General features: G+C 44.4%; 1 protein-coding gene across 4 annotated transcripts; it reads right to left on the bottom strand.

Annotated features, from left to right (window-relative positions):
• Nucleotides 1-980: 980 nt before the first annotated feature.
• On the bottom strand, nucleotides 981-26,111 carry LOC309530086 (maestro heat-like repeat-containing protein family member 6). 4 transcript variants are annotated; one of them, XM_082218640.1, is made up of 16 exons: nucleotides 25,993-26,111; nucleotides 24,310-24,661; nucleotides 22,817-22,969; nucleotides 20,045-20,199; nucleotides 18,243-18,408; nucleotides 16,075-16,244; nucleotides 15,163-15,297; nucleotides 14,952-15,066; nucleotides 12,687-12,830; nucleotides 10,907-11,080; nucleotides 10,061-10,216; nucleotides 7,459-7,551; nucleotides 6,668-6,770; nucleotides 5,428-5,493; nucleotides 3,810-3,921; nucleotides 981-1,048 (listed from the first exon to the last, which is right to left on the bottom strand). In XM_082218640.1, the coding sequence occupies exons 2-16, from the start codon at nucleotides 24,652-24,654 to the stop codon at nucleotides 1,036-1,038; spliced, it is 2,100 nt and encodes a 699-aa protein (XP_082074766.1). In that variant the 5' UTR covers nucleotides 24,655-24,661; nucleotides 25,993-26,111; the 3' UTR covers nucleotides 981-1,035. The 4 variants fall into 4 exon arrangements, with proteins under 4 accessions (XP_082074766.1, XP_082074764.1, XP_082074765.1 ...); XM_082218638.1 differs by having other exon boundaries at nucleotides 10,907-11,083; nucleotides 25,993-26,110; XM_082218639.1 differs by having other exon boundaries at nucleotides 10,907-11,083; nucleotides 25,907-26,039.
• Nucleotides 26,112-26,487: the final 376 nt, after the last annotated feature.

Genomic DNA, 26,487 nt, shown 5'->3' with positions numbered 1-26,487 from the left:
GACATCACGCATCGGGAGGAGGCCATGAGGCCTGCTGCAGGCCGCAGATTATTGAGAAGGCCTGGCTGCCTTCTTGAAACTTTGGGGGCCCTTGGCCCCTCCTAAATGGCACCCCTGCAATGGGGTGTATACACACACTGAAGCAGGGTATGGCTGGGAAGAGTGTGTGGTCTGGAAAATGTCCCAATGGCCTGAGAGAGAGACCTGGATGGCCACATCAAGCCGCCCTGGGCCTGAGGTTCCCCATTCCTGGTTTAAGGGGCACAGAACTCTCTGTATGCCACACACAATTCTGTCTGTGCACTTATAATATTAATAGTAGCAATAATTTTATAATTTGTACCCCACCCATCTGCCTGGATTGCCCCAGCCACTCTGGGTGGTTTCCAGCATATACAGAAACATAATAAAACATCAGACCCCAACTGCTGTTTCCTGCCCCTTCATCATCTGCCTAATGGTAGGGCTAGTTCTGGCAAGTTTGCACACCTACCCCTCTGTTCAAAATTAAAAGCTCCCAAGTCTGCTTCACATTTTAAAATGCTAAGGCTGCATAATGTTCATATGACATTTTCCCTTTGAATAGCAGATCTTTCCAGAGGTCCATGAACATTCAAAACTCAGTTGTGAGTTCCCTCTCCCTCTCCCTGCCACATTTTGTTAAGCCTATTATGTTGTCCCTTAAGCATTCCTAGTAATGGCTGCTTCATATTTTTGAACTGAATGAGCAGATACTTGAATCAATGGGAGTGCAGGCAGCTGTGGGCAGCAAGCAAGCTGCTGGAAGGAGGTTTCATACACTTCCATCTTAAGGAGGGTTTTGACTACTGCCTGGAAGACACTCTGCATTTACATTAAGATAATGCCAAAGGAAGGACATTGAATGATCCACCTCACCTTAAGAAAGCTACTTTCCTATCCAATTCTAGCAGCAAAAACTACCTAACCTCAGAGAGGAACGCCACAATAAGACTTCACCGTGAAATTTCATACAGTGCTCTTTATTCAGATGGATATTAACTTCAGATACAGGCGTCAAATACAAGATCTGTAAAGCAGAAAGGTCAGCAAGAAAAGGAATCATCATTAACATTTCAGTAGGTGATGCAGTACACACCTTTCGACCTCATAACTATTGGTCCAGGTGGGATTCTCTGAGATAGGCATGGCCAAACTTGGCCCTTCAGCTGATTTGGGACTACAACTCCCATCATCCCTAGCTAACAGGACCAGTGGTCAGGGATGATGGGAGTTGTAGTCCCAAAACAGCTGGAGGGCCAAGTTTGGCCATGCCTGCATGAGACCAAAGTGCATAATGACAAAACAAAATAAAACTACTAGTCTTGTGCCAAACCAGACACGGGGGCGGGGGAGGTTATATGTGTCTGCCCTATTTACATATAAAATGTGGGATGGGGGCTGACAGGAGTCTACCATGAGGCAGAGTGAGGAGTCTGTGCTGATTTGGGGTGTCATTAAATGGGAGTAGATATTTATCATCTCATATTTTTACTGCTGGGGGTGAGGAGAGACATTTGTGGATTTTTTTTTTTGCCACATATACCAAAATACTATGGATGGCTTTAGGTACAACATGATGGGATGAAGCATGAAGAGCCGTTCATATTCTGTCTTGGATCAGTCTTGCTTACTTCACCTAGATGGACCAGTCCTGCTTACCTTCCTACTAAAAGGGGCATAGAACTCTCCTCCTCCTATATGTTACAATACAATATGTTACAATACAATACCTCGGGTTGAAGTAGCTTCGGGATAAGTATTTTCGGGTTGTGCACTGTGGTGACCTGGAAGTAACGGAACGCGTTACTTCCGGGTTTCGCTGCTCGCGCATGCGTAGACAGTCAAAATGATGTCACATGCATGCGCAGAAGCGGCGAATCGTGACGCGTGCGGACGCGCGGACGCAAGTTGCGTTCGCTTCTGGATGCGAACAGGGCTCCGGAATGGATCCTGTTCGCATCCAGAGATACCACTGTAATTTGGTCTGCCAGTCACTTTTCCACGTTCCTGCTTCTCATATTGGGGGAAATAAGGTATGGGGTGGGGAGGTTTTTGGGATCAGTGTGCTTTTTTATGCATCACCCCTGCCTGCAGGACAGATTCTACCCCAGCTTTCGAGATAGCCAAGAAGAGTACTTCCTTATGCAGCACATAGTTAAATTGTGGAATCTGCTACCATAAGAGGTATCATTATTATTATTTATTAAATTTGTATACCCGCCTTTCAGCCGTAGATCTCAGGGCCGTTCACAACATAAAATTGCAATATAAAAGACACAAAAAACAAGAACAGGAACAAACCAAAATCCCACCATGATTCAAAGGCAAAGGTAGGGATGACCACACTTGATTGGCTTTGAAAGAGGATTAGATAAATTCACAGAGGCTGAGACTATTATGGGTTACTAGTTCCTTCCCTGCCAGACTGTAGGGTGCAGTTAAATTGTTTGTAGGGGAACAGTTAGGGCTAGAGTCGCCAGCTTGCAAAGAGGATGGCGGGACGGGACGGTGCACACTTGACACCACGATTTCCCGACATTGCGTATGTGAGCTGGGCAGAAGCTTCCCGGGCTTTGGGAAAGAGTCACCAAGCCTCTGAAAGGATGCCGGAGCCCTCCTGCCTCCTTCCCAGAAGAAGAGTTTGGATTTGAGGAGTCTCAAAGCGGCTAGCATTTTCCTTTCCCTTCCTCCTCCACAACAAACACTCTGTGAGGTGAGTCGAGCTGAGAGACTTCAGAGAAATGTGACTAGCCCAAGGTCACCCAGCAGCTGCATGTGGAGGAGCGGAGACGCGAACCCGGTTCACCAGATTACGAGACTACTGCTCTGAACCACTACACCACACTGGCACACCAGGCGGGCTTTAGGAAGGTGGTGGGAGGACTCCTGGACCTTGTTGAGAGCATCGTGCCTCCCTCCCCAAGCTAGGCAGAAACTTCCCAGGCTTTGGGAAGGAAGCGCCAGGGGGACTTTTAGGGAACTGTATGCCACTATGGCCAGAGGACGGTATGCCTCTGAATACCAGTTGGTGGAAATTGCAGGTGGGAAAGAGTGGCATTGCACCCAGGTCCTGCTTGTGGACTTCCTATAGGCATCTGTTTGACCACTGAGGTCACACCCACACCAAATATTTAGAGGAACGTCTAAAGCACAAGTCTCCCCTGAATTAATATTGGGAACTGTAGTTTACCCCTCACAAAGCTATGATTCCCAGCACCTTGAACAAATGACCATTCTCAGGATTCTTTGGGGGATGCCATGTTCATTAAATGTATGGTGTGGATGTGACTTTTGAGAATAGGATGCTGGGTGAGATGTTGGCCTAATTCAGGAGGGCTCTTCTTAAGGCATGTTATGCTCTTCTATACAAACAGGGTGGATGTGCGAAAAGACATCGCCACCATGTCTACTGTCATCCTTAGTAGCAAAAAATGCTTTCACTTAGCTGGAACGCCCTTCCAGCAGATGTCAAAGCGACAAACAACTACCTGACATTCAGAAGACATCTTAAGGCAGCCCTGTTCAGGGAAGTTTTTAACGTGTGATATTTTACTGTATTTTTGTTTTTATGGAAGCCGCCCAGAGTGGCTGGGGAGGCCCAGCCAGATGGGCGGGGTATAAATAATAAATTATTATTATTATTATTATTATTATTATTATTATTATTATTACCCCCACTGCTCAGGAATATTTAGCCCTCTTGTTTTCATTCTTGTCCTGTAACATGGTAGCTTTTAAAAAATCTATTAATGCTTAATTTTCACCGTACAACCTGAAAGAAAACGTACCTTGGGAAATAGCGGGAACATCTGAACAGGTCTGCGCAGTACCTGCGTACTTTTTCTGGTTCTGGAACAACCGGGACGGGGCGCTGTGCTTCTGATGGGAAAGACCTGAAAGCTGAGACAAAGAGGAAAGGGCAGATCAAGACCTGACATGGGAATGACCCAGTTCTCCTCCCTGTCAAATATACCAGCTGCTTTGGGCAAGGCTGGGTTAACAAAGAAGCATTCTATGCCTTAGCATACCATGGAGTAGAGAAAGAAGAGATACTGTAATGCTAAACAGTGTATGTCGTACACATGAGCGAGTGAGAGGGATTGTTTTGTTTGTGCATCTGTGAAAGCTTTTCATGACAAAGGTGGGAATGAAAAGCGGCGAAATTAATTTTGCAATGAATGAAGAGACACAAGAGAGCTGGTGGGTTGTAGTGATTAGAGGGTTAGAGGCTAGGAGCCAGGAGAAGCTTCCAGATTGTCACTGTTTTGTGGGTGGGATACAATTATATACCGGTCATTTCCGGTTGCACAACTGAAGTGGATTTTGCACTCTTGCACCCACCCCCACAACACCAAACTTTGTTCAGGAAAGGCAAGTGATAGGAAAATATGTGCTAGAAAGTGTATGATACCAAATCGCTTGATGTAGTGCACAACTTTTGTGCAAACAAATCAGAATGAATACTCAGTAAACAGCAGACATTGTATAACCTCTGTACATGCACTGTGAAAATGAATCAGGATGAATACTCACTAGACAAGCCTCCTGGAAGAGTCGCAGTGTTCAAATCTCCACTCAGCCATGAAGCCCCCTTGGTAGCTTTGGACTAATCACTATTTCTCAATCTAACCTGTCTCAAAGGGTTGTTTGGAGGATAAAACCTGGGAGAATGTATGTATGCCTAACTGATCTAAATGTACTAAACAAGTCCACAAACTCTCTGATTTGAAAGAGAGTGTATGACCTTGACCAGGAGGCAGGGGTGGGGAAGATATTCAGTTCAGTTTGCATTTATAGGCAGGTTTGCACCTATAAAGGCAAACCTACCTAATTTGCATGTTCCAAAACACTATGCAAACACAGCTTATCATTGGAAATCTGCACGTCTCTGAATTTTGCATTGCACCCATCTAGCCAGGTGTGCAAAAATGCATATTCCAAGGTGAAGTATGCACAAAATGCACATTTTAGTGGAAATTACGAATCTACATTCTACTGGAGATAATGCGCTTTGCAGAAATGTGCATATTAGGAGAAATTAATACTAAACTGCTGTTGGATTTTCATAAGAAAATGTTCTTTTAAAAGAAAATTTTCAAAGCAATGTGGAAATGTGAATTAAAGATTGGAAAAAAGGACAGATTCGCTAGTCCCTACAAGGAAATAGATGTGTGATATCTATCTATCTATCTATCTATCTATCTATCTATCTATCTATTCATGAATGACAATGAGTGCTGTGCTTAACAGCAAGAAAGATGTACAGAAACGGTACAGATACAGTTTCCTCTACAGGTATGCATATTTTATTTCTTTTATTAGTGCAGACAGCAATAAGCCGCTGAATCCAGTAGCAATACAAGAAAATGAGGACATCTTACTATTGGATGATATTAGGATATTTACCTTGCCTCAGGAAGTCCACTTCTGACTTTTGTAGAGGACTGGAATCTAAGTGCTCCAAGATAGAATCTAGAGATACGTCATACTCAGTGTAAATAAAAAGGGCTGTTTACTTTACTCTCAGTTATATTCTCTGAAGACGAAGGGTGGCATTTGCCACCAACTTCTTCAATAACACAGATTACTATCTGCAGATAGAGCCTGAACTATATTGCTTTCATTTCTTTTTAAAATATCTGCCACACAGGTCAGTTGATCCCTTAAGGTGGCTCTCTCTCAAAAAATAACATTAAAATCAACAGCAGAAATATAAACAAAATGAAACAGAAGAGTATATAAACATGCACATACACAAAAATCAATGTGGTTAAGAAAAGAACAGAATGATAAAAGCCATCCCTAGGTTAAACACCCACTTACAACACCCCAGAACAACTGCCATCACTGAATGCCTCGCAGAATATGAACATCTTTATAATCATTCAATGTAGAGACTAGACAGGCATATCTGTGGTGTATGGAGTTTCAGAGTTTGGGTCTCACCACTGAAAATCTGGGGCTTGGAACAGATTCCTAGGCATCACAGCAGTAAAAAGTAATATTTCCTTGTGGGAAAGTCTAGAGCAGAAGCTTTCAGAATTACCCTCAGGAAACCTTTTCTGCATAGATTTTTCTGTCAAAAAACATCTGTTTGTTTGCAGCGGTTTACACAGAACATCAGCCAGGCTGGTCTGGCTTGCTATTGGCCAACTGAAATGAGAGGACCTCCTGCATTCCTAACACTTTCCCTACAAGTGGACATTGGTCAGGCTCCATCCTGAGAGAAGGTTCTCTCCTCCTGATAAGCTTTCAATGAATTTCATGGCTTCTTGGAAACACCATTTGACAAGCCACTGACATAGAGGGAGAAAAATGAACACCAGGGAGAGACAGACCACATGCCTGTCATGTTTTATTAAGTTGTTTATGAATGCAGGCCCAGATAACAGTGAAATTACTTGGAAGTAAGCAAGTCCTATTAAATTGAGTGGGACTTCCTAGGTAAATGTGCACAGAACTGTAAATTGAGCCTGCAATCCTATATACATTTTCCTGGGAGTAAATCCCCACTGAACTGAGTGAGGATTTACTTATTAATAGATAAGTATTCAACTAAGTTTCTCCTCCACCTAAGCAGAATAGTCTTACGAGCTGTGATAGAACTGGGATGGCAAATAAAGATGAAAGCATTCTGTTTATATACCTATAAACATGGTGGCTGCATTTCTTGTATGCATTTGTGGGCTTTGAGTATAGTCTTGCGCCTGGTCCAGAAAGTTCCGTAGTTTTCCTGGATGTTCCTTAACCTAGAAAATGAACACTTTGATAAACACACTGTAATGGCTGCAATAGGCAGGGTATATTTGCGAGTTAAGAATGGATCCTTTTGAAACAAAAGTGAAACTTGTAGAGTCACGGGGCTGGAGTGGCCAATACTGCTCCCCCTCCAGGATCCAGCCTATCACATGGACTGCTGTCCCTGCCTCTAGCATCCCTGGCCATCCAAGTGGGAATGGCACATTCAAGTACACCCTGTGCAAGTAAAATCCAATGCATGGAGGCCAGAATTATGGAATCAACTTCCTTTGGGGGGGGGATCCAGTAATGGCTATGTGATTGTTGGACGACATGCATCAGGTTTTCTTGTCTTGGGGGTATTTTAATGCAGAGTTCCCCAAACTCGGGTCCCCAGCTGTCGTTGGACTACAGCTCCCATCATCCCTAGCTAGCAGGACCAGTGGTCAGGGATGATGGGAGTTGTAGTCCAAAAACAGCCGGAGACCAAAGTTTGGGAAACTGTTCTAATGCACCATTTCCGCAGGATCGGCCAGGGATTATCAAAATACATATGGTAGGGGCATATACATTCCTTCAGTGTGCCTGAAGGAAGCCTGTTTCTCTGCCACACACACTTTCGCTGGTTCATTTGAAATCAACAGATATGAAGTCTACGGATAATATTGAAAAGATCCCAGTGTGCACAAAGGGCCTCACAAGGTGCTTGTAAATCATGCTCCAAGAGTCCTGGTTGTCATTTGCAGTCCATCCCAAGAAGACTTTGCACTCTTTTAAGCTGTCTCTACGACTCTGTAAAACAAGAGAGACAAGAAGCCTTCCCCAGAATTAGTGAAAAAAAGAGATTATTCGAAAAAAGTCGAATAAAGGCAAATAAATTATAGAAGGGCCATATGCAATTGCCTCAATCATCTTAAAAAAAATTGTGTGCAATCTGCTTCCTGTTAAGCCCTTTTGTGTAGTTTGCTGGATCTTTTAAGAATTGCTATTAGGATCAGAACTTTTATTTAGAGAAGGAAGTTTCTAGCTCTCTTGAGCGCAGAGCTAAATGAAATAATGACGAAAGCCACCGAACCCCAATGTATAAAAAAACCTTAATATATCATTATGGCTTTCAAAGCTCTCGATTTCTTCTAAACCAGTGTTTCCCAAACTTGGGTCTCCTGCTGTTTTCAGACTACAATTCCTACCATCCCTGACCACTGGTCCTGCTAGCTAGGGATGATGGGAGTTGTAGTCCAAAAGCAGCTGGAAACCCAAGTTTGGGAAACACTGCTCTTCTAAACCCATCAACAAGCCCAAGTTTTCACCCATCCCCAGTTTGGTTCTAACAATTCCAGAATGTTCTGCTCCTTTTTCTTTAATGAATTCATATCTGTTGATTTCATACTGTTGTTCTTGAAAAATCAGCATCCAATTAATTTAAGCGCAGTATACTGAAAAAGAAGAATGAGGTGTATATCAGCAGCTATTCTGTCTGTGCTTCCAGTTTGGTCCTTGGAGGTCTACCAGTTAATAATTTCCTCATAGGAATTCTTCACACCACCTATTTCCCAAGCTTTTAGGAATTGCTTCCTCGGGGACTGAGCTATGTCTTCAAAGCATGGTTCACTCAGTAGAGGCCCGGCCGTTAGTGTGAATGGACCACTGTAACACCAACCTCAATCTGCTTTCAGTCGCCACCTGCCTACCTTCTTTCTTAAAACCAGTTGGCTTGGGGTTAGCTTGGGCTCCAACTATAGTTGGTCTCCCTGCCTTCTACCCCACTAGTTGAAATGGGCACCAGCCACCACTGCTTACACTTGTAATATCGTGAGTCCTGGAAGGTTGGTCAACATTATCGTTATCGCATTATATTCCAGACAGGGAGTAGGGGCTGAAATTAGGAGACTGTAGTTTGCTTAAGCGGCCCAAGAATGTCATGGCTAAGGTGAGATTTGAACTCAGGACTGGCAACTCCACATTCTTGGAGCCACTATACTAATCCAGCCCTCAACTGGCCTGTTCTCAGCTGTATCCCCAGCTGTGTTGTGTCACTGCAACAAAATATGCAGGTGCTGCCTTGACTTCTGATCCAAAGTAATCATATTTTTAGCACTGCATTTATTCGGAGTTTGTTATTTTATTGGTCAGCCTCAAAAACTGAACTGTCGGTATTTGTATTTTAAAGTTGCACACTATTCTGGATACTTCAGTTATAAAAGTGGTGAGCAAGTGCAATAAATCATTAAAACAAATCCATGCAAAGATAAATAGGTGTGCTCTGGTGCAAAACAGAAGATTGCTCTTCTGCTGTTCAAGCAACTTTCTGTTTTTGGAACCATGAGCAGTACATCTTGCCAGTAGAGGCCCTTCAAGCCTTGGACTATAGAGCTGCACTGTTCGGCTGTGGCCATTGTCACAGGTGGAAGGGTGCCCTGAGAAGCCCCATTGGCCTCACCAGAACTGGTGCCACCATGTGGCATCTTTGGGCAGCTTCTAGAGTTCTGGCACTGTAGCAGGGCACACTGCTGATGTTTCCTAGGCCTGTGAGCTTCCATTTAAATTTCCCACAATGTCCCTCAGCCTAGAAATTTAACTGGTTATTTCCAGCTGCCCAGCACTGATTGAAAGGTCTGTTATGTATGCCTCTTGTAGTTGCCAGGACTGCCAGGTAAATGCACAACATCCCATCGGTGTAGGAAGAGGCCAACCAGAGAGAACTTGGTTGACGTCTCCCTCAGGCATAGCTGTCAAGTTACAGATTTGAAAATAAGGGACCAGCAGCCTCGAAAATAAGGGATCAGCAGCCAAAATAAGGGATTTTCCAAGCACAGGTATGTTCAACTTCTGAGCCCCTCCGAGACAAAGGCAGAAAGCCCAGCCAGCAGCCACAAGAAACCTCAAGTGGTGGTTCCCACAGCGCAGCAACCCGGCAAAGGGGATGCAGCAAGGAAAACCACCGTCATCTCTCTGCTGGGAAGCGCTGAGCAAAGGTGAGTCCCCAGGCAACGCGACCGATTTGATCGGCACAAGGCATGCAAGCTCCACCCCCTAGTCATTCTTAGGCTCCTTACTGGGTGAGCAACACAGCCAAGCAACACAGTTGGAGCCTCCCTCCTCCCTGGCTGGCAGGGAGGGAGGGAGGGAGAGGAGCTGCTTCCTTTGAAACATGGGAAATTTAAGGGACATCATCAATAAGGGACAGCAGTGGGACACAGCACTGGGATAAGGGACTTTCCCGCCAAATAAGGGACAGTTGACAGCTATGCCCTTAGGGCGTCCTTATCAAGGCTTTGCAAAAAGGCACAATATCATTTACCTTAGCCGCAGTCAGATGTGGATCTTGGAGGTTCAGTAGCAACGTGACAATACTGTTGAGAACCTGGTCCTGCAAAGCGGCTTTTTCTTTCACGTCCAGGTTCTTAATCATGTCTTGAAACAGCCTGTTTGCCGCACAGGTTATTTTGGGTCTCCCCTGGGAATGAAAGAGAAAGGAAAAAGTTTGACTTGATAACCTTCCTGAGACACTTTGAGGCTCTGTAGATAGATACTCCTGTTTACACTGCATCCAGGGCACTCTCACCACTGGTTTGGGAAGAGGTGTTTGCACAATGTTAGCCACAATCCCTATTATCTATCCTGTATCTATCCTGTTGTTTCTCGTGAAATATTGCCTTTTGATGCATTTCCCTCAAATCAGCTTCAATCCGAGCTGTGAGAAAGAACAACCTGGCTTACATTTTAAGCCTTAGATACCATGGCCTGATTCCATGCCTGGAGAATGGACTGCAGGTAATTTTCTAAGATCTGTGCATCCCCCCCCAAATAAATGCTCCACGACCCAAATATGTTTAAGACTGCAATCCTAAGCATAATTGTTCACTGCCAGCTCCAGGGTTTTTTGGTTTTTTGGAGGGGGCACTTGGGCAAGACATCCTCAATGGTTGCAGTCACTGCCACTTGAAAAGAGCATACAGGAGACATATCCAGGGCTTTTTTTCAGCCTGAATTCGTCAAAACTCAGTTCTGGCACTTCTCAGGTGGGCGCCATTGCCATTATAAGAGAACAAGGGAGGCGTTCATGGTGAGTTCTGGCTCCTCTTTTTCTCCCCTTCCACTTGGAAAAGCCCGCCTCACATAGATGAACAATTCTTCTGAAACTTACGTCGGCCAAGAAAGGCTGAAGCTGTTTGACGATCTTCACAAATATGTTCATGTTTATATTGTTTTTGTGGAGTGTTACGATCTTGTTTGTGACCTCCATAGCTGTCAAAATCACCTTCTCATCAGTGTCGTTAAAACTTGGAAGTATGCCCAGGAGCAGGTTGGAGAGCTCTTTCTTCTGAAAGGACACCGAAATCCTTTTACTGTTAGACTACAGTAGCAAATTCACATTATGTGACTGGGATCCTTAGTTTAGTCTTGCTGTTGTCCTCTGACCAGAGCTGTGCACACATGGTACTCCCACCAGTGGAAAGGAGTGGGGGAACACTTCCCATACTCTTCCTCCCTGGAGAACTTTGTGCCCTCCTAAAAATCTGCTCTGGAGGGTTGGGGGACCTACCAGAACAATATGAGAGGTGATTTAAGTGGGAAGGAGGGAATCAGCAGAAATAGCTTCCCTTCCATTCCACTAGTGGGATCCTCCACTGGATCTCAGTCTCATCCGTGAAGGAAAGGAACCCAAATGTTCAGAGTTGCACAAAACTGTATCTGCTCCTGGTCAGCAATATCACTAGCTGCAGATATGCCTCACTCCATTCCTAAGATGGAAGATGTGAGGCTTAAGCCTCACCTGGCAGCCATACCTACTAGCCTAGAAACTGTTCCTCCAATGCAGGGCTTTCATATGTAAAACCTGAACACATTCTCTGGTGCTTTAGGAGCAGAGGAGTAGCAGGGGAACCTAACAGAGCAGGGGGTGATAACATCCTTTGCCAGGGTGAGCTCAAGCTCTCTGGGTGAGGCCCTATGAGGTAGGCTAGACCCTGTGAGGTAAGCTAGGCTCAGATGATTGGTTGGCCCAAGTTCACACACTGAACGCCATGACTAGCCCCTCCACTACAGCATTTACCACCAGGAATCTCCAGTGTGACAAACCATTTTCAGACTCAGGAAACTGATGGCATTTATGTACCACAGTTGTTTCATTCATTGATGCTATTGAAACATATCATGGCTGCAGACACAAGCCCAATTAAGAAGTAATAATCTCAGTCCAGCAAAACCAGATTTATTGCACTGAGAACAAGTACCGTGTTCACAACCCCCTCTCCTCCCATTTCTCATTTACTGTAATGCAAAGCATTGTTTTGGTGGTCACATGCTGCCACATGACCAGGAAACGTATCGCCCCATGACACAGATTTGCATAAAATGCACATATGCTAATTTATAACTATAGATGCACATTTAGAAATTATTACTATACACTTCCACCATTGTAAGTCTGTGCCCAGTGACCAGGGTATCTGTTGGTTTGCTGTCCTAGGTTAACTTTAAGGCCCCTACTTTCCCTTCATATTGTTATGAATAGGAAGTGGAGGAAAGACTCTCCATCATCCTAAGTGGGGCACATAGATGGGACACATTTGTTGAATACTGCCCAATAGTTCTTGCCCCTGAGCACTCACTCAGTTGAAAATAGAATCTATTTATCCCGCTTCTGTCATAGTCTCGCCACGTTCACATCTAGCTGTGATTATTAAGTGGTGAGAAAAGGTACATGTCCTTATTATTCACATATTCCCATGCCTAGGTCCTGGCATCTGACACAGGTTCTGGATCTCTGCCCCTGGATCAGTTCCTTAAAGATACTCCCCCCAACTTCTTGTTTCAGTACAGCATGTTTTGCTTCAGTACAGAGCACCAGTTCAACACCTCCACCTTGTCCTTACCTAGAGTTTCCTTTAAGAAACAGCAACAACAAAAATGAAATCACTCACGTTTTGCAGGTGACGCGCCACATTGCCCATTCCATGGAGACTGAGCCAGCGGTAGGTTGGACACGAATCAGCCTGCCAGTTCTTCAACAGGCCCAGGATGTAATGTTTTTGTAGCACCGTGTAGGTGGATTCAGACGAGAGAAGCTGAACAACACAAAGCAGTAAATATGTGGCAGGAAATTCAGAGAACTTTGCCCATACGTTGCCAGCTATCGAAAGGTAATGATAGAATACTGGAGTCACTCTCGGCTGTTGCTGGTGTTTCAGTTAATGGATAAAGATTTCCCCTCAAGCCCAAATACTGTTATTTTTTTATATGAAAAAGATATTGGTAAAGTGGTAGGATTTGATTGGAATAGTATTGTTTTGCTTTTTGTGTTGCAGTCACGGTCTGTTTCAGACATCTCTAACTTTTCTGCTGGCTACAAATTCTGTTGGCAGGATGTGTTATCTGCACTTTTTGAGTTGTTTTTCACCGCATACCTATACTTATGCAATGCGCCAGAAATTATTTACATTATACTATAATAATATATAATAAAAATTTATTATTTATACCTCGCCCATCTGGCTGGGTTTCCCCAGCCACTCTGGGCGACTTCCAACAGAACACCTAAAATACAACAACCTATTAAACATTAAAAGCTTCCCTAAACCAGACTGCCTTCAGATGTCTTCTAAAAGTTTGGTAGTTATTTTTCTCTTTGACATCTGGTGGGAGGGCGTTCCACAGGGGGGGTGCCACTACCGAGAAGGCCCTCTGCCTGGTTCCCTGTAACTTGGCTTCTCGTAGCGAGGGAACCGCCAGAAGGCCCTCGGCGCTGGACCTCAGTGTCCAGGCAGAACGATGGAGGTGGAGACACTCCTTTAAGTATACTGGACCGAGGCCATTTAGGGCTTTAAAGGTCAGCACCAACACTTTGAATTGTGCTCGGAAACATACTGGGAGCCAGTGTAGGTCTTTCAGGACTGGTGTTATATGGTCATGTGGAATATGGAATGCTGTCATATGGAATATGGAATGTTATATGGAATGCTGCCGCATTCTGGATTAGTTGTAGTTTCCGGGTTACCTTCAAAGGTAGAGCGCATTGCAGTAGTCCAAGTGAGAGATAACCAGAACATGTACCACTCTGGCAAGACAGCCTGCGGGCAGGTAGGGTCTCAGCCTGCATACCAGATGGAGCTGATAAACAGCTGCCCTGGACACAGAATTGACCTGTGCCTCCATGGACAGCTGTGAGTCCAGAATGACTCCCAGGCTGCACACCTGGTCCTTCAGGGGCACAATTACCCCATTCAGGACCAGGGAGTCCTCCACACCCGCCTGCCTTCTGTCTTCCAAAAACAGTACTTCTGTCTTGTCAGGATTCAACCTCAATCTGTTAGCCACCATCCATCCCCCAACCGCCTCCAGACACTCACACAGTGGCAGAGAGAGAGAGAGAGAGGGGAGAAGAATGTGTACAGAAACCCTGCCATAAAGACAGGCTGGAACTGAGTGACTATACAAGGGCCCAACCTAATATTTGTTTTCCATTCCTAAGTGACTGGGGAAGGGTTTCTAGCTCAGTGACTAGAAAGCATCTGCTTTCCATGCAAAACACCCCAGATTCAATCCTGGCATCTCCAGACAAGGCTGTGAGAGATCTCCTCAAGCCGCTGCCACTCAGTGTACGCCAGGGAGCCTTTTTTGTCCTGAGGGTCTCTCCAACCTCCCAAGGGCTGCATGCCAACAGTGGCCTTAGTCATATTCCTCACAACTAGGGAGACGTTTAATCTCAGGGTCGTGGGTTCAAACCCCACGTTGGACAAAAGATTCCTGCGTTGCAGGGGGTTGGACTAGATGACCCTCGGTGGTCCCTTCGAACTCTACAATTCTATTATTCTAAGTAGCTCGTAAGCATTTATGCAAAGATAAACACATGCATATATGCAAATACATTCACATATACTCTCCACAGCTTTTTCTGCTTGGCCCGCCGAAAGCTTCCAAGCAACATTGACATAGGCTGTGCAATGGAGGGGTGAAAAAATGTAAGAGCTAGGAGGTTTGTCAGTAGTTACAAAGTACTGTATCTGTTGGTACAGCAATGGAATGTTTCCTCTTAACCATTGCCTGTTCCTCATGGTGTCTGAAGGCAAAAAGGGATGCAAACACAAACACATTTACAGTTTTGTGTTCTGCTAGGACCACACTTATACTCAGTGGCTATGTAATGTCATATTTCTCAAGATGCTACTCAGACAAGAAAATAGACATACTGCAGTGAAAAAGGCCATTGCCGTCAGCTTCTGTTGCTCATCCCCATGATGGAGAAGAGGAATCACCTTGGTGAATACCGCATAGTCAAGCCCATGATGATGTTTGACAAGGGCTCTGTAAGGATATAAACAATGTTTTATTTTTGTATATGCAGAAGGCACACTGAAGAACACAATAATCAGCCTCAAATTCAGGTCCTCCACTACTTGCCTGGCCAGAAGGAGAACTCCTTCGAGGTAGTTCTCTGGTGAAGCCAAAAGGTCCCAGCTTCCTGTTAGACTCGTAAAACACGCCTGAGGAGCCTTCTGCCTTTTCACCAAGGCCTTTAAAGCATCCATGGCGCAGCTGAATTCAGGGAAAGAAAAAGCATATGACAGGGACAATTACCTTACTTAGAGCCCTATGGCACACACACCCCTTCATGAGTTTTGTTAGATGGCATTATTAAATCCTTTATAAATGATTGTGGTTTGGTTTACTAGGAGCTTGCATCTTGAAGGTTATGAAACCTGAAACAATAAGGAATGAAGTGGTGTAGACAGCTCAGTTCATTAGAAGAAGCCAAGTTTGGAAAGGAACACAGCATGCATGTTGTTTATTATTAATTATTATTTATATGATGATGATGATAATGAAATTTCTTTTTGAAATTTCTTTTTTAAATATTTGTGTACATTTTGGGAAGGTATGGTCCAGGGCATCATAATCCCGTGAATGCTCATGGAATCTTGCTCAATGCTCCCTTTCTTTGATGAGGGCATGGAATAGTGAACTGGTCAGAGGCAGAGACAACGCAGGTGGAGCGGAAACAAAACTGGGCAAAGCAACTGACTCCTACCTCTGCATAGGAGGCAATATCCTAACCACATAAAAGCCCAGTGGGACTTTACTGATAAAGCAAAATAAATTTCCCAGTAAAGCCATTTTGGAATGGACAATCTTTTTCAAATTAGAAAGCCTTTTTTCTGCTAAGACATTTTAATGAGAATAGCTCCCCTGCTGCAGTGCAGGGAAGAGTAAGACCTCCAGAGCCTTTCCTTACAAGCCAAAGAAGAGAGAATTATGTTCTTATCAGACACTGATATTTACATGGTTAGTAGTACTCCATTAGCTGCCTGTTACCTTATGTAGTTTGATGTTCTGATTATGTCCTCCTGTCCAGGTTCGGAATCTGTACAGTTCATCAAGTAGTGCAGCTGAATAACCAGGAAGATGATCACAGATACGTAATAGCTGTTCATAGGGATTTTGCACTTTTTATCCCTAAATATTATGCATAGGGCCTTTGTTGCCTGAAACAGAATAAGAAAAACCCCAGACTTAATTCTAGGAAGTTTGATTGTTCTCCCACAAGCAGATATCACTCGTCATGTTTGTTCTCGGATCACTGCAGTCTTACCCTAAGACTGTGAGTTAGGGTTACTTTATGGCAGAGGTAGCACCCTCTAGATGTTGTTGGACTACAACTCCCATCATCTCACACCATTGGCCCCATTGGCTGGGGCTGATGGGAGCTGGAGTCTAACAACCTCTGAGGACTCATTGGCCACTCCTGTTGTATGGCTACAATGAGAGATTCTAGCAAAAACTGGAGACAAGCAACGTAGAATATTTTTCATGTCCTTTTTGTTCCCTTCCCGGTTTTGTCCCCTCTCCCCATAAAGTCCAACATCTTCTGTAACTGGTCCATTTACGAATTAGCTAAGCAATATTGCCAGATTGCATATCCAAGCATAGAGATGGTCCAGTACAGGGGCATCAGAATAAAGGTAAAGGGACCCCTGACCATTAGGTCCAGTTGTGACCGACTCTGGGGTTGCGGTGCTTATCTCGCTTTATTGGCCGAGGGAGCCGGTGTACAGCTTCCGAGTCATGTGGCCAGCATTACTAAGCCACTTCTGGCGAACCAGAGCAGCACACGGAAACACCGTTTACCTTCCCGCCAGAGCAGTACCTACTTATCTACTTGCACTTTGACGTGCTTTCGAACTGCTAGGTTGGCAGGAGCTGGGAATGAGTAACGGGAGCTCACACCGTCGCGGGGATTCAAACCCCCAACCTTCTGATCGGCAAGTCCTAGGCTCTGTGGTTTAACCCACAGTGTCACCTGCGTCCCTAGGGCATCAGAATACTATTAATTAATTAAATTTGTATATCGCCCTTCATCTGTAGATCGCAGGGCAGTTCACAACATCAAAATACAAGTTTAAGAAAACAAAATACATAATAAAAACAAGAACCAAAACACACACACAAACCAATAGCAGCCCTCCCTCAAACACATTTAAGATGTTATAGGGTGTTAATCAGCCTGGTTGAAGAGAAACGTTTTCGCGTGATGCCTAAAGGTGTATAATGAAGGCGCCAGCTGAACCTCCGTGGGGAGAGCGTTCCACAAATGGGGAGCCACTACAGAAAATGTGAAAGCTTGAGTCTGGTCATATCTTGGCCTAGTTCCACAGGTTCCAGAACATTCTATTGCTTGAAATGAATGATAAGATGGCAGCCTTCGACTGAACGTTACTTAAAGACTGGGAATGGGAGAGGATCCGCCACAGCACAGAAGGGCAGCAGGTTAGCGTGGGAGGTGAAACTGGGCAGGCCTTGTGACATACAGAGCTCTGCCCTCCAACACTTTGTTTGCTTTTGTGCTTAGCACCTGCTTGCTGCAGGGCATGAGCTGTGCAACTTATGCACATGTCCAACTCCTTCCAGAGTACATGGCCTGGGCTGGTTGTCTCTCTGCTTGCTTGCTTGCTTGCTCACTCAGTCAGGGCAGAGGCCTCTCCCAATGGCACTGTTGGTGATGTGCTGGGGGGACGGCAACCAGGCAAAACAGCTAGTCAGCCAGTCCATGCCAAGAACAAGAAAGCATCCTCACCACCAGAGTGCGGGCCCCAGGAGGACTAAAAAGAAGAGAGGTGGGCTCAGAAGGTATAGCCAGGAGGGTCTGCTCCACCTGCACCCCCAGAATCAGCTGCTGAGGCAACCACCTCACTCTGCTCAATAACAGGGCCTGCCATGTTTTGTGCACCCTATATTTCAGGGTTTCCCAAACTTGGGTCTTCAGGGGTTTTTTGGACTACAACTCCCATCATCCCTAGCTAGCAGGACCAGTGGTCACGGATGATGGGAACTGTTGTCCAAAAACAGTTCCCAAACTTTGGTAACCCCTGTTCTATTGGGTGGTGGCCTCCAAGTTGTTGTGCATCTTTCTAGATCCCAGTCTATGCTCTAGCACAGCACAGCTTGTTACAATTGGAGGTAAAGGAATAGCATATTTCTCTCACGGCTAGAGGTAGAAGGGAGGAGTTGTCTGTGAACTTCCCATCTGATCCCAGGCGTTCGCCGCTAAGGCAAGGTTTCCTTTTCAGCACTTCGAGAAGCTTGGCAAGAACCTGGAGTCTTACAGGCTGTTTAGCTTGGCCCAAGGCTTCCCAGATTTGAGTGATATGCCTAAAATTAAAACAAACAAATCTATATCAGTGTCTACACACCCACCCACCCACCCACCCACCCACCCTACTGCTGATCTCAATCTCTCTCACATTTCTAGTGTTGTTTAAAGTGAAGTTATATGTATATACAGTGGTACCTTGGGTTACAAACTTAATTTGTTCCCGAGGTCCGTTCTTAACCTGAAACTATTCTTAACCTGAGGCGCGCTTTCGCTAATGGGGCCTCCCACTGCCACCAGTGCACCATTTCCGTTCTCATCCTGGGGCAAAGTTCTCAAACCGAGGTACTACTTCTGGGTTAGTGGAGTTTGTAACCTGACGTGTTTGTAACCCGAGGTGCCACTGTACATGAATTAAGATGGATAAAGGAGCCCAACAGAACTGAAAGCCTGTTTGCTGCAAATAATTATTGTTTGTTTACTACTAGAGGGCTAAAAGCATTTTATAGGATTTGATATTTTCATCGGTCTAGCCAGTGTTATGAAAAAGGGGTGCCGGAACTCAACATGGACACCTCCTTCTTTTAGAATGGCAATGGAGGCCACGTGAAAGGTGCCAGAATTGAGTTCTGGTGAGCTCCAGCTAAAATAAAAAGATCTGAGTCTAGCAATGACCCCCAGAACAGACAATGTAAGAAGAGAGAGCCCTGCTGGCTATCAGGCCAATGGCCCATCTAGTCCTGAATCCTGTTCTCACAGTGACCCACCAGATGCTTATGGGAAACCAGCAAGCATCTTTTCCTCACATTTTAAACGTTGGTTGTTGTTTTTTTGTATGATTAGGGTTTTTTTTGGAAAAGCATGTGCAGGTATAAACAATAAACAAATTCAGAAATGCATTTTTCATGTGGTGTGGTAAAATTTCTAAATAAGAGCTATGGAGTCAGTTTTGAATGAAAAGGATGCTTAGTCCCTGTTACATGGAATTTCTTATCTTGTCCATGGATATGCAGAGAATAATTGATATGTTGTTTTTTTAGACACACTTGCCTAAAAACTGCAAAATGTCACCAGCTGGAACTGCTCTGTCCCAACGCACCACTGGAATACAGCTCCCAAGATGGCTGCTCATGAGACAAAGGTTCCTTGCCCCCGGGGTACACAATATTGAGCTAGTTGGATAAATATTCTGACTTGCTATAAGGCAGCATTTTATGATATTCCTTGGTTTACCCATAGATTTTATCTCATTGTTCACAGGAATAAAATGAAGTGAATGCTGTCACCTTGGAATAATTGGTGGCTATCGTCACACACTTTAGGTGCTGTATCAGGACAGCTGCACAGACCTTTGGCTAGCTCAGTGTAATTGAATCACCAAGAATATTTACATTGGTTATATAAGTGACAAAGGTCACCTACAATATTCTGGTATAAGTTCTGAATATTTGAGTAGGTAGAGCGAGTGATATCATTGCCAGTTTAGCCCACAGATTTTTCGATCAGAGGCAACCAGAGGAACACACACAGGTTAATCAATGTTATTTCCCTGTGTGGCATGGCGGTTGGAGCGCAGAACCTGCGAGACCTGGGCTCAAATTCCGACTCAGCCCTGAAACTCACCTGGTGGCCTTGGGCAAGTCAAAGCCTAACTTACCTCACAGGGAATCATGGATTCCTCACTCAGTTCCTCACCTGTCACAAAGCAATGAGAGTTTCAGAAGGCTTGAAACAGTTTCTTCTGTGTGTTTTTCAGCCAGGAGGCACACAGCCCCTATGGCAACTTCTCTTGCACTAGGTTCCTGGATAGCTCGCAGGTGGAAATAAATAATATCAATAATTTCTGGCACCTGGGATAAAACAAAACAAGGGTTTACACTGATGATTCTTTCACGGTTTCTGTTGCTTTTGCATTTTATTTTGCATTTTTGGTCTTCAGATATGAATGCTGTAGCACTTCTTAGTGTCTAGGTGAGAATGGCTTGCAGTGCGACAGAAAAGATAGCAGTTTGGGTAAATGGCCGTGCTCTTGTCATAAAGAGGTTAGAATGAACTCAACAAATTGCATCACTGCACTACAATGGTTATATATGCAGCTCCTCCAACCAGTAGACCCTTGCTGTTTAGATAGTGCTCTGACCTGAGAATAATTTGGATGTTTAGAACATGTCTAAACATGATTGCTTCTAGGCTGACTTGCAGTGACTGAATCAGCTGAGAGTTTTTGAAACAGGCATTACAGATAGTGATTGGGTTGAATTCAGAATTGGGGGAGTGCGTACAGTAATATGAACTCTCATAGCTTAGAAAGCTTCACCGATATATATCTATATATATGCATGCATATATAGCAGAGAGGACTTGCTAGACAGAGATAAGAGAGGCCCACTATCCTTTACTAGGGATGGGCAAAATGTTCTTAATGTTCATGTTCCTTGCATATGAGTAGACCGACATGTTCATTCCATTCTGTGCGGGTTTGGCAAAATCCTTTAAATATTCTGCACGCTTTAAAAATGCATTTATCACCAATAAAGAACTTTCAAGGTAGCCTGAGGGCTTCCCTGAACGTCTCCTCCTCCTCTCTCTCTCTTTTCACTTCTTAAAAACATTTCTAGTTGCTCAGAGCAGTTAGAAAATGCAGTGCTTGCCACAGCCATGGAAAACTTTTGATTAAAAAATGCATGGAAGCAGTATGGTGTTCCATCCTTGTCAGGTGATTTTGGGGAGAAAAAGATGGTTTTGCTCCGGCATCTCCTTATCTAGAAAAATATCACAGTGTACACACATTACTATATTTGTATTCAGTCATTTTGTGCAAGTGTCAACCAACTAGATACCTGCTAGCACTTCAGAGTTTGATTTAATTTGCTGGAATCTGACCTACATATGGATGTTCGTAACAAGCAGACTGATCAGATACAGCAGCGCAGTTGCTTTGCTTCTAGAGAACGACAGATAGTTCATCCTGTCTTTGTTTTGGTATAGGAACAAAGGAAGCTGACTTATACTGAATCATACCATTGGCTCAACAGCTCAATTTTACCTACACTGACCACTGATGGCCGTTCCAGTCTCTGCCCACTGGACAGGTATAGGCAGGGCTGAAAATAGTGTTATGAAAGGTTAATCCCTGTCATGCTCCTCAGTGTGGCAATGTCAGGATATAGCAAGCGCAATACCGATGTCATTCATCACTTAGCATGGTCACCTTGCAGCGTGAATAACCTTTAAATGACCTTTAAAGCCCTAAACGGCCTCCTTGTATACCTCAAGGAGCGTCTCCACCCCCATCGTTCAGCCCGGACACTGAGGTCCAGCGCCAAGGGCCTTCTGGCCATTCCCTCATTGCGAGAAGTGAGGTTACAGGGAACCAGATAGAGGGCCTTCTTGGTAGTGGCGCCCGCCCTGTGGAACACCCTCCCTTCAGGTGTGAAGGAAATAAGCAGTTGTCCTATCTTTAAAAGACATCTGAAGGCAGCCCTGTTTAGGGAAGTTTTTAATATTTAATGCTGTACTGTTTTTAACATCTGATTGGGAGCCGCCCAGAGTGGCTGGGGAGACTCAGCCAGATGGGCGGGGTATAAATAATAAATTATTATTATATTATTATTATTTTCAATTCCCTCTCTATACCATCGCTCAGTACAGTATTGCAGACAATCTCAGATTCAAACCTTGCCTTCTCCAGGGAGCTCCCTGGTCTGAAACCCATCTGCAAGCCCTGACGAGGCGAGGAAGGAGTTTACTGAGCAAAACCCAAAGGGATTAATCAATTAGTAATAGTTATCCGGACTAGTTCATGGATGTGAGCGAGGGCAATCTGCCTGTGACATCTGTCACCCCACTGATTGCTAGAGATGATCCGGCAGATCACTACCTGGATTTTCTCTGCCTCTCATACCCAGCTGAAGTTCCCCTTGCCTCTCGCGTTTGCGTGTACGTCCTTCTAATTTTGCCACCGGTAACATTTCGCTGCCTGAGGCAGGTGTGCAGTTCGCCTAATGGTTAAACCATCTCTGGAGGTACTGCTGCTCTTGTGGAGCCCCTAAAGTTCCTGGCTGTGATGCAGTTCTAAGGTCAGGAAATGGGGATGAAAAAGAGCCAATGAACATCCAAGAAAATGGAGCTGAGTGGGTGAAGCTGTGGCTCTTGTTTGTCTGGAAAGACTGTGTGCACGTGTGGAGCAGAAAAACACCTAAAGGGCAGGTAGCAAGGGGGAGAGAACTGAGGTGGCTGTCACAACATTGCTCTTGGGAAGAAACTACTTGACAGGCTAAACCTATACCTGGGCTAGCAGATCCCTTTCCTGGATCAGAAGAATGCAAGCAGGCAACCAAATAAGCCGGCATACAAACAACTAGTTGCTTCAGTACTTTTGTCTCTCTCTCGAATTCATTGCTAGAACCCACAAGGCACAACCACCTCAATTTTCTGAAACCCATAAGCACCTCTCTCTTTTTTTACCTTTCCCCTCAGTTTGTTCCTCTCTTTTTTCAAGATTGAATTCAGCATAGCTGAAGCTGCCTGGATGCTATTTTTTTCTGTGTCCCTCAGGCTAGCAATGGCTAAAAGTATCTGACCCGTCACGGTGGACTCTGCATCAGCTCCTTCAGGTATCTGAAATAAAACAGAGAAGAGTCAGTTGTGGGGGGGATACATCGGCAAAGGCATCTATTATCCAAAAGATGAACACCCATAATAGACAAGCTAAAAGTATTGCTGAACTGGAGAAGTTCGATTTAATGGTTGGAGTGCTTGAGTCAGACTAGGGAGACCCAGACCCAACTCCCCACTCTGCCATGAAGTTCACTGGGTTGAGCTTGGGCCAGTCACTATCTCTCAGCCTAACTCAGTGATCTTTCAGAGGTTTTGTGAGGATAAAAAGGGGCACCAGTACATATGCTGCCTTGAGCTCCTTGAAGGAGAGGCAAGAAAATGAACAAAATGAGCTGATTTCTAACATACACTCACATACACCCCAACATCACAATTACAGTATTCAAATGTAACGCAGGGACAAAAATACTCTGAAAAGTTTCCAAGATTATATGAGTTGTCCAGGCAGAAAGAAGACCTAGGTCAGGGGTAGGGAACCTCTGGCCTTCCAGATGTTGCTCCCACCATCCCTGCCCATTGGCTGCCCTGGCTGAGGCTGGTGGTACTTGGTGCCCAGTAACATGTGGCGGGCCACAGGCCATCTGTCACCCAGACCAGTGTTTCCCAAACTTGGGTCTCCAGCCGCTTTTGGACTACAACGCCCATCATCCCTAGCTAGCAGGACCAGTGGTCAGGGATTATGGGAATTGTAGTCTGAAAACAGCTGGAGTTTGGGAAACACTGGCCTAGACCATCAAGGCAAGCGTGTGGAAACAGAGGTCTTCTCCCATAACAAGAGGGAGATGTAAAGATATAACTTCTAAATTTGCAGATGAGCGAGCCTTTTCACAAAAGTGGTGCAAAGTGGCTCTGGTTTGTAATACAAATGTGTATAAAACTCACACTGGCACAATGCTCATTCACTTTATAGATGTCTGCATTAGAGGGTGTGTCATCAATATCGTGTGAGGAAAGCACCTGGGTGTTTTAATCTCATGTGTAAAAAAGTTTATGGCATGGAAAGAGCGAGAGTTTGGGGGCTGCAGGAGGAAGTGTAAAGAAGGAAGCATTTTCACCCATGAGGAGGATGCAAAAATGTGAACGTAGATGGGATGGTCTGACAGAGTTAGGTGCACTGGAGATAAAATATGCCATAAAGGCTACAAACCTATAACTGCTTACCTGAGAGTAAGTCTCACTGAACTCCATTGGACCTACATCAGAGTAAACAGACATAGACTTGTGCTTTAAGGGGGTCTGTGTTGTATTGTTGTGGCCAAAGATGTGTGAAGACTTGGTGCAAAAGGAGAAGATGATAACTTGGAAAGAGAAATCCACCAATTTGTACAGAGTGATTGTACCTGATTAAGGTTTTCGTTTTCTGGCGGGGGCGAGATAACATGATGACCTTTCTTCTCTTTTTCCTTCACGAGAAAGTCCCCAGGCTCTGACACTGGCTTGGCAGCAGAGACTTTCTCTTGAATTTGTGTTTCTGTTTTCAGCACACAGTATTTTTTCTTGCTCGGCACAAACATCTGGGCTGTATATGGATCTGTTGCCTTTTCCTGGGTCATACCATCTCTCGGGCTCTCAAAGTTGGTTTGTGTAGCCTTATGTTCACAGGTAAAGTCTGGTTCGTTGGCATATGCCGTGCTCATCCCAACATGTGGGCCGTAGGTCTTTTTAATCTTTTCTTTTACAACCATGGTTGATCTAGAAGAAAACACACACACACAAACTTTTGTCACAGTATAACTTTATACATATCTCAAATTCCCCCAAGGAAGTGTGTATGAGATTGCAGCCTTATTCTTTTTTTTATTAAAGCTTTTCAACCGAATATACCATAAAATCCAAACTAATAAAAAGAATAATAAAAAACAATATATCAAACAGAAAATATACCAAAGAGAAAAAGAAAGATACATTGATAATAATCCTCATATGATCCTCATAAAATAAAAAATTATAAATATATCTGTGTAGCCCTTGGCCACCATTTTACCTTAATCTTCACACATAGAGTTTAATCCTCCCACCTCCCACCTGGGAGAGCTTCCCTTTCCTTGTCTCCCACCCTGAGAAAAACCACTCTGACCTGCCTCTCATAGAGGCCCCTTCCTCTTCTCTCTGTCAGCTCCCTTTATGTATCTTGATTTATCACAAATATAATTCTTTAGCTGTTAAGACATACATCTATTTAATATTACCAGAGAGCATCCAAAAATCAAAGATCACGCAAGAAACCCAGACCAAAAGAAAAAGAAAAACTTGGTTTATGGGCTTGTTGCTGTTTTCAGTATCAGAGACACACGTTTGCTAGAGTGTCTGGAGTTGCATGCATGCCATACACCTGAAGAACCATTCCTCCCCCTCCAAGAATCTTGGGAACTGTAGTTTGCTAAGGGTGTTGGGAATTGTAGCGCTCTCTCTGTGTAGGGTAAACTACAGTTCCCACAATTTGTGGGGAGGGGGACATGCTTTAAATGTATGGTGTGTATGCAGCCCTCTCAATATGCGATATAGGAGTGATGATTAAATAGTTAAAATATAAAGCAGATTTCATTTCTTCCTGGGTTTTATTTCATAGTGCTTTTGAAATCTCAAATTGAGACAAGGTGAAGTTTATTCTAACTGCACCCATGTATGTTTTAAAGAATCATTTCCCACCAGGGCATAATTGAAGGGTCACTTCCAATTGACATGAATTTTCAGTTACCTACAGAATCCATTGGGATTTATCCTGCGTACAAAGAAACAAATCCCAACACACACAAAATACAAGCGCTCTTATTACTTAGCCATCAAACTAAACACAATGAAAACCCATGCTGAGATTCACAACGGCAAAAGCCAAGAAAGACTACTGGAATGTTTTGACAGCCAAAATCTCTGGAAGGACTGAAGACCATTCAGAACATTTTTTTTTTTAAAGTGCTGGTTGCAGAAGACAAATACCAGTAGCTATGTCTGGCACCAGCAAGTCTCTGGTGAGTTAATGGAGGCACAGAGAAGCAACAGACCACGTGGAGCCATCTACTTACAACTTGCATGGTTGGAACCAGTCATATATTTCCCGTTCTGCTGCAGCAGTTTCTGCCTCACTGGAATGTAGCAATGAAAGGATCAGTGCTCACCAGGGCCTGGGTCACAATGGATCTTATCGCGTCAGAGCTTTTGTGGCTACCACGGTAACAACATCACCAAGGGCGCCCAGTGTTCCAGTGGTTGCCAAGGGTATCGCCAGGGCTACCAACTCAGGCAGTTTTGTTTTGTTTTCCTTTTTCAGATGCAGGAACTCAAGAGTCCAAGTATTATTATTATTGCTTTTATATCCCGCCTTTTCTCCAAAGAGCTCAAAGTGGCGTATACAGTTCTCTCCCTCATTTAGCCCCACAACAACCCTGTGAGGTAGTTTAGGCTGAGAGACTAATCTAAGGACACCCAGCGAGGTTCATGGCTGACTGGGAATTTGACTCCTGGTCTCCTAGGTCCTAATCCAACACTCTTAACTATTATGCCACACTAGTAGGGCTAGA

This window comes from Podarcis vaucheri, assembly GCF_965113315.1.
Source record: "Podarcis vaucheri genome assembly, chromosome: 4".
NCBI lineage: Eukaryota > Metazoa > Chordata > Lepidosauria > Squamata > Lacertidae > Podarcis > Podarcis vaucheri.
Note: the sequence above shows the minus strand (reverse complement) of the source record. Positions and strands in the feature narration are given on the sequence as shown.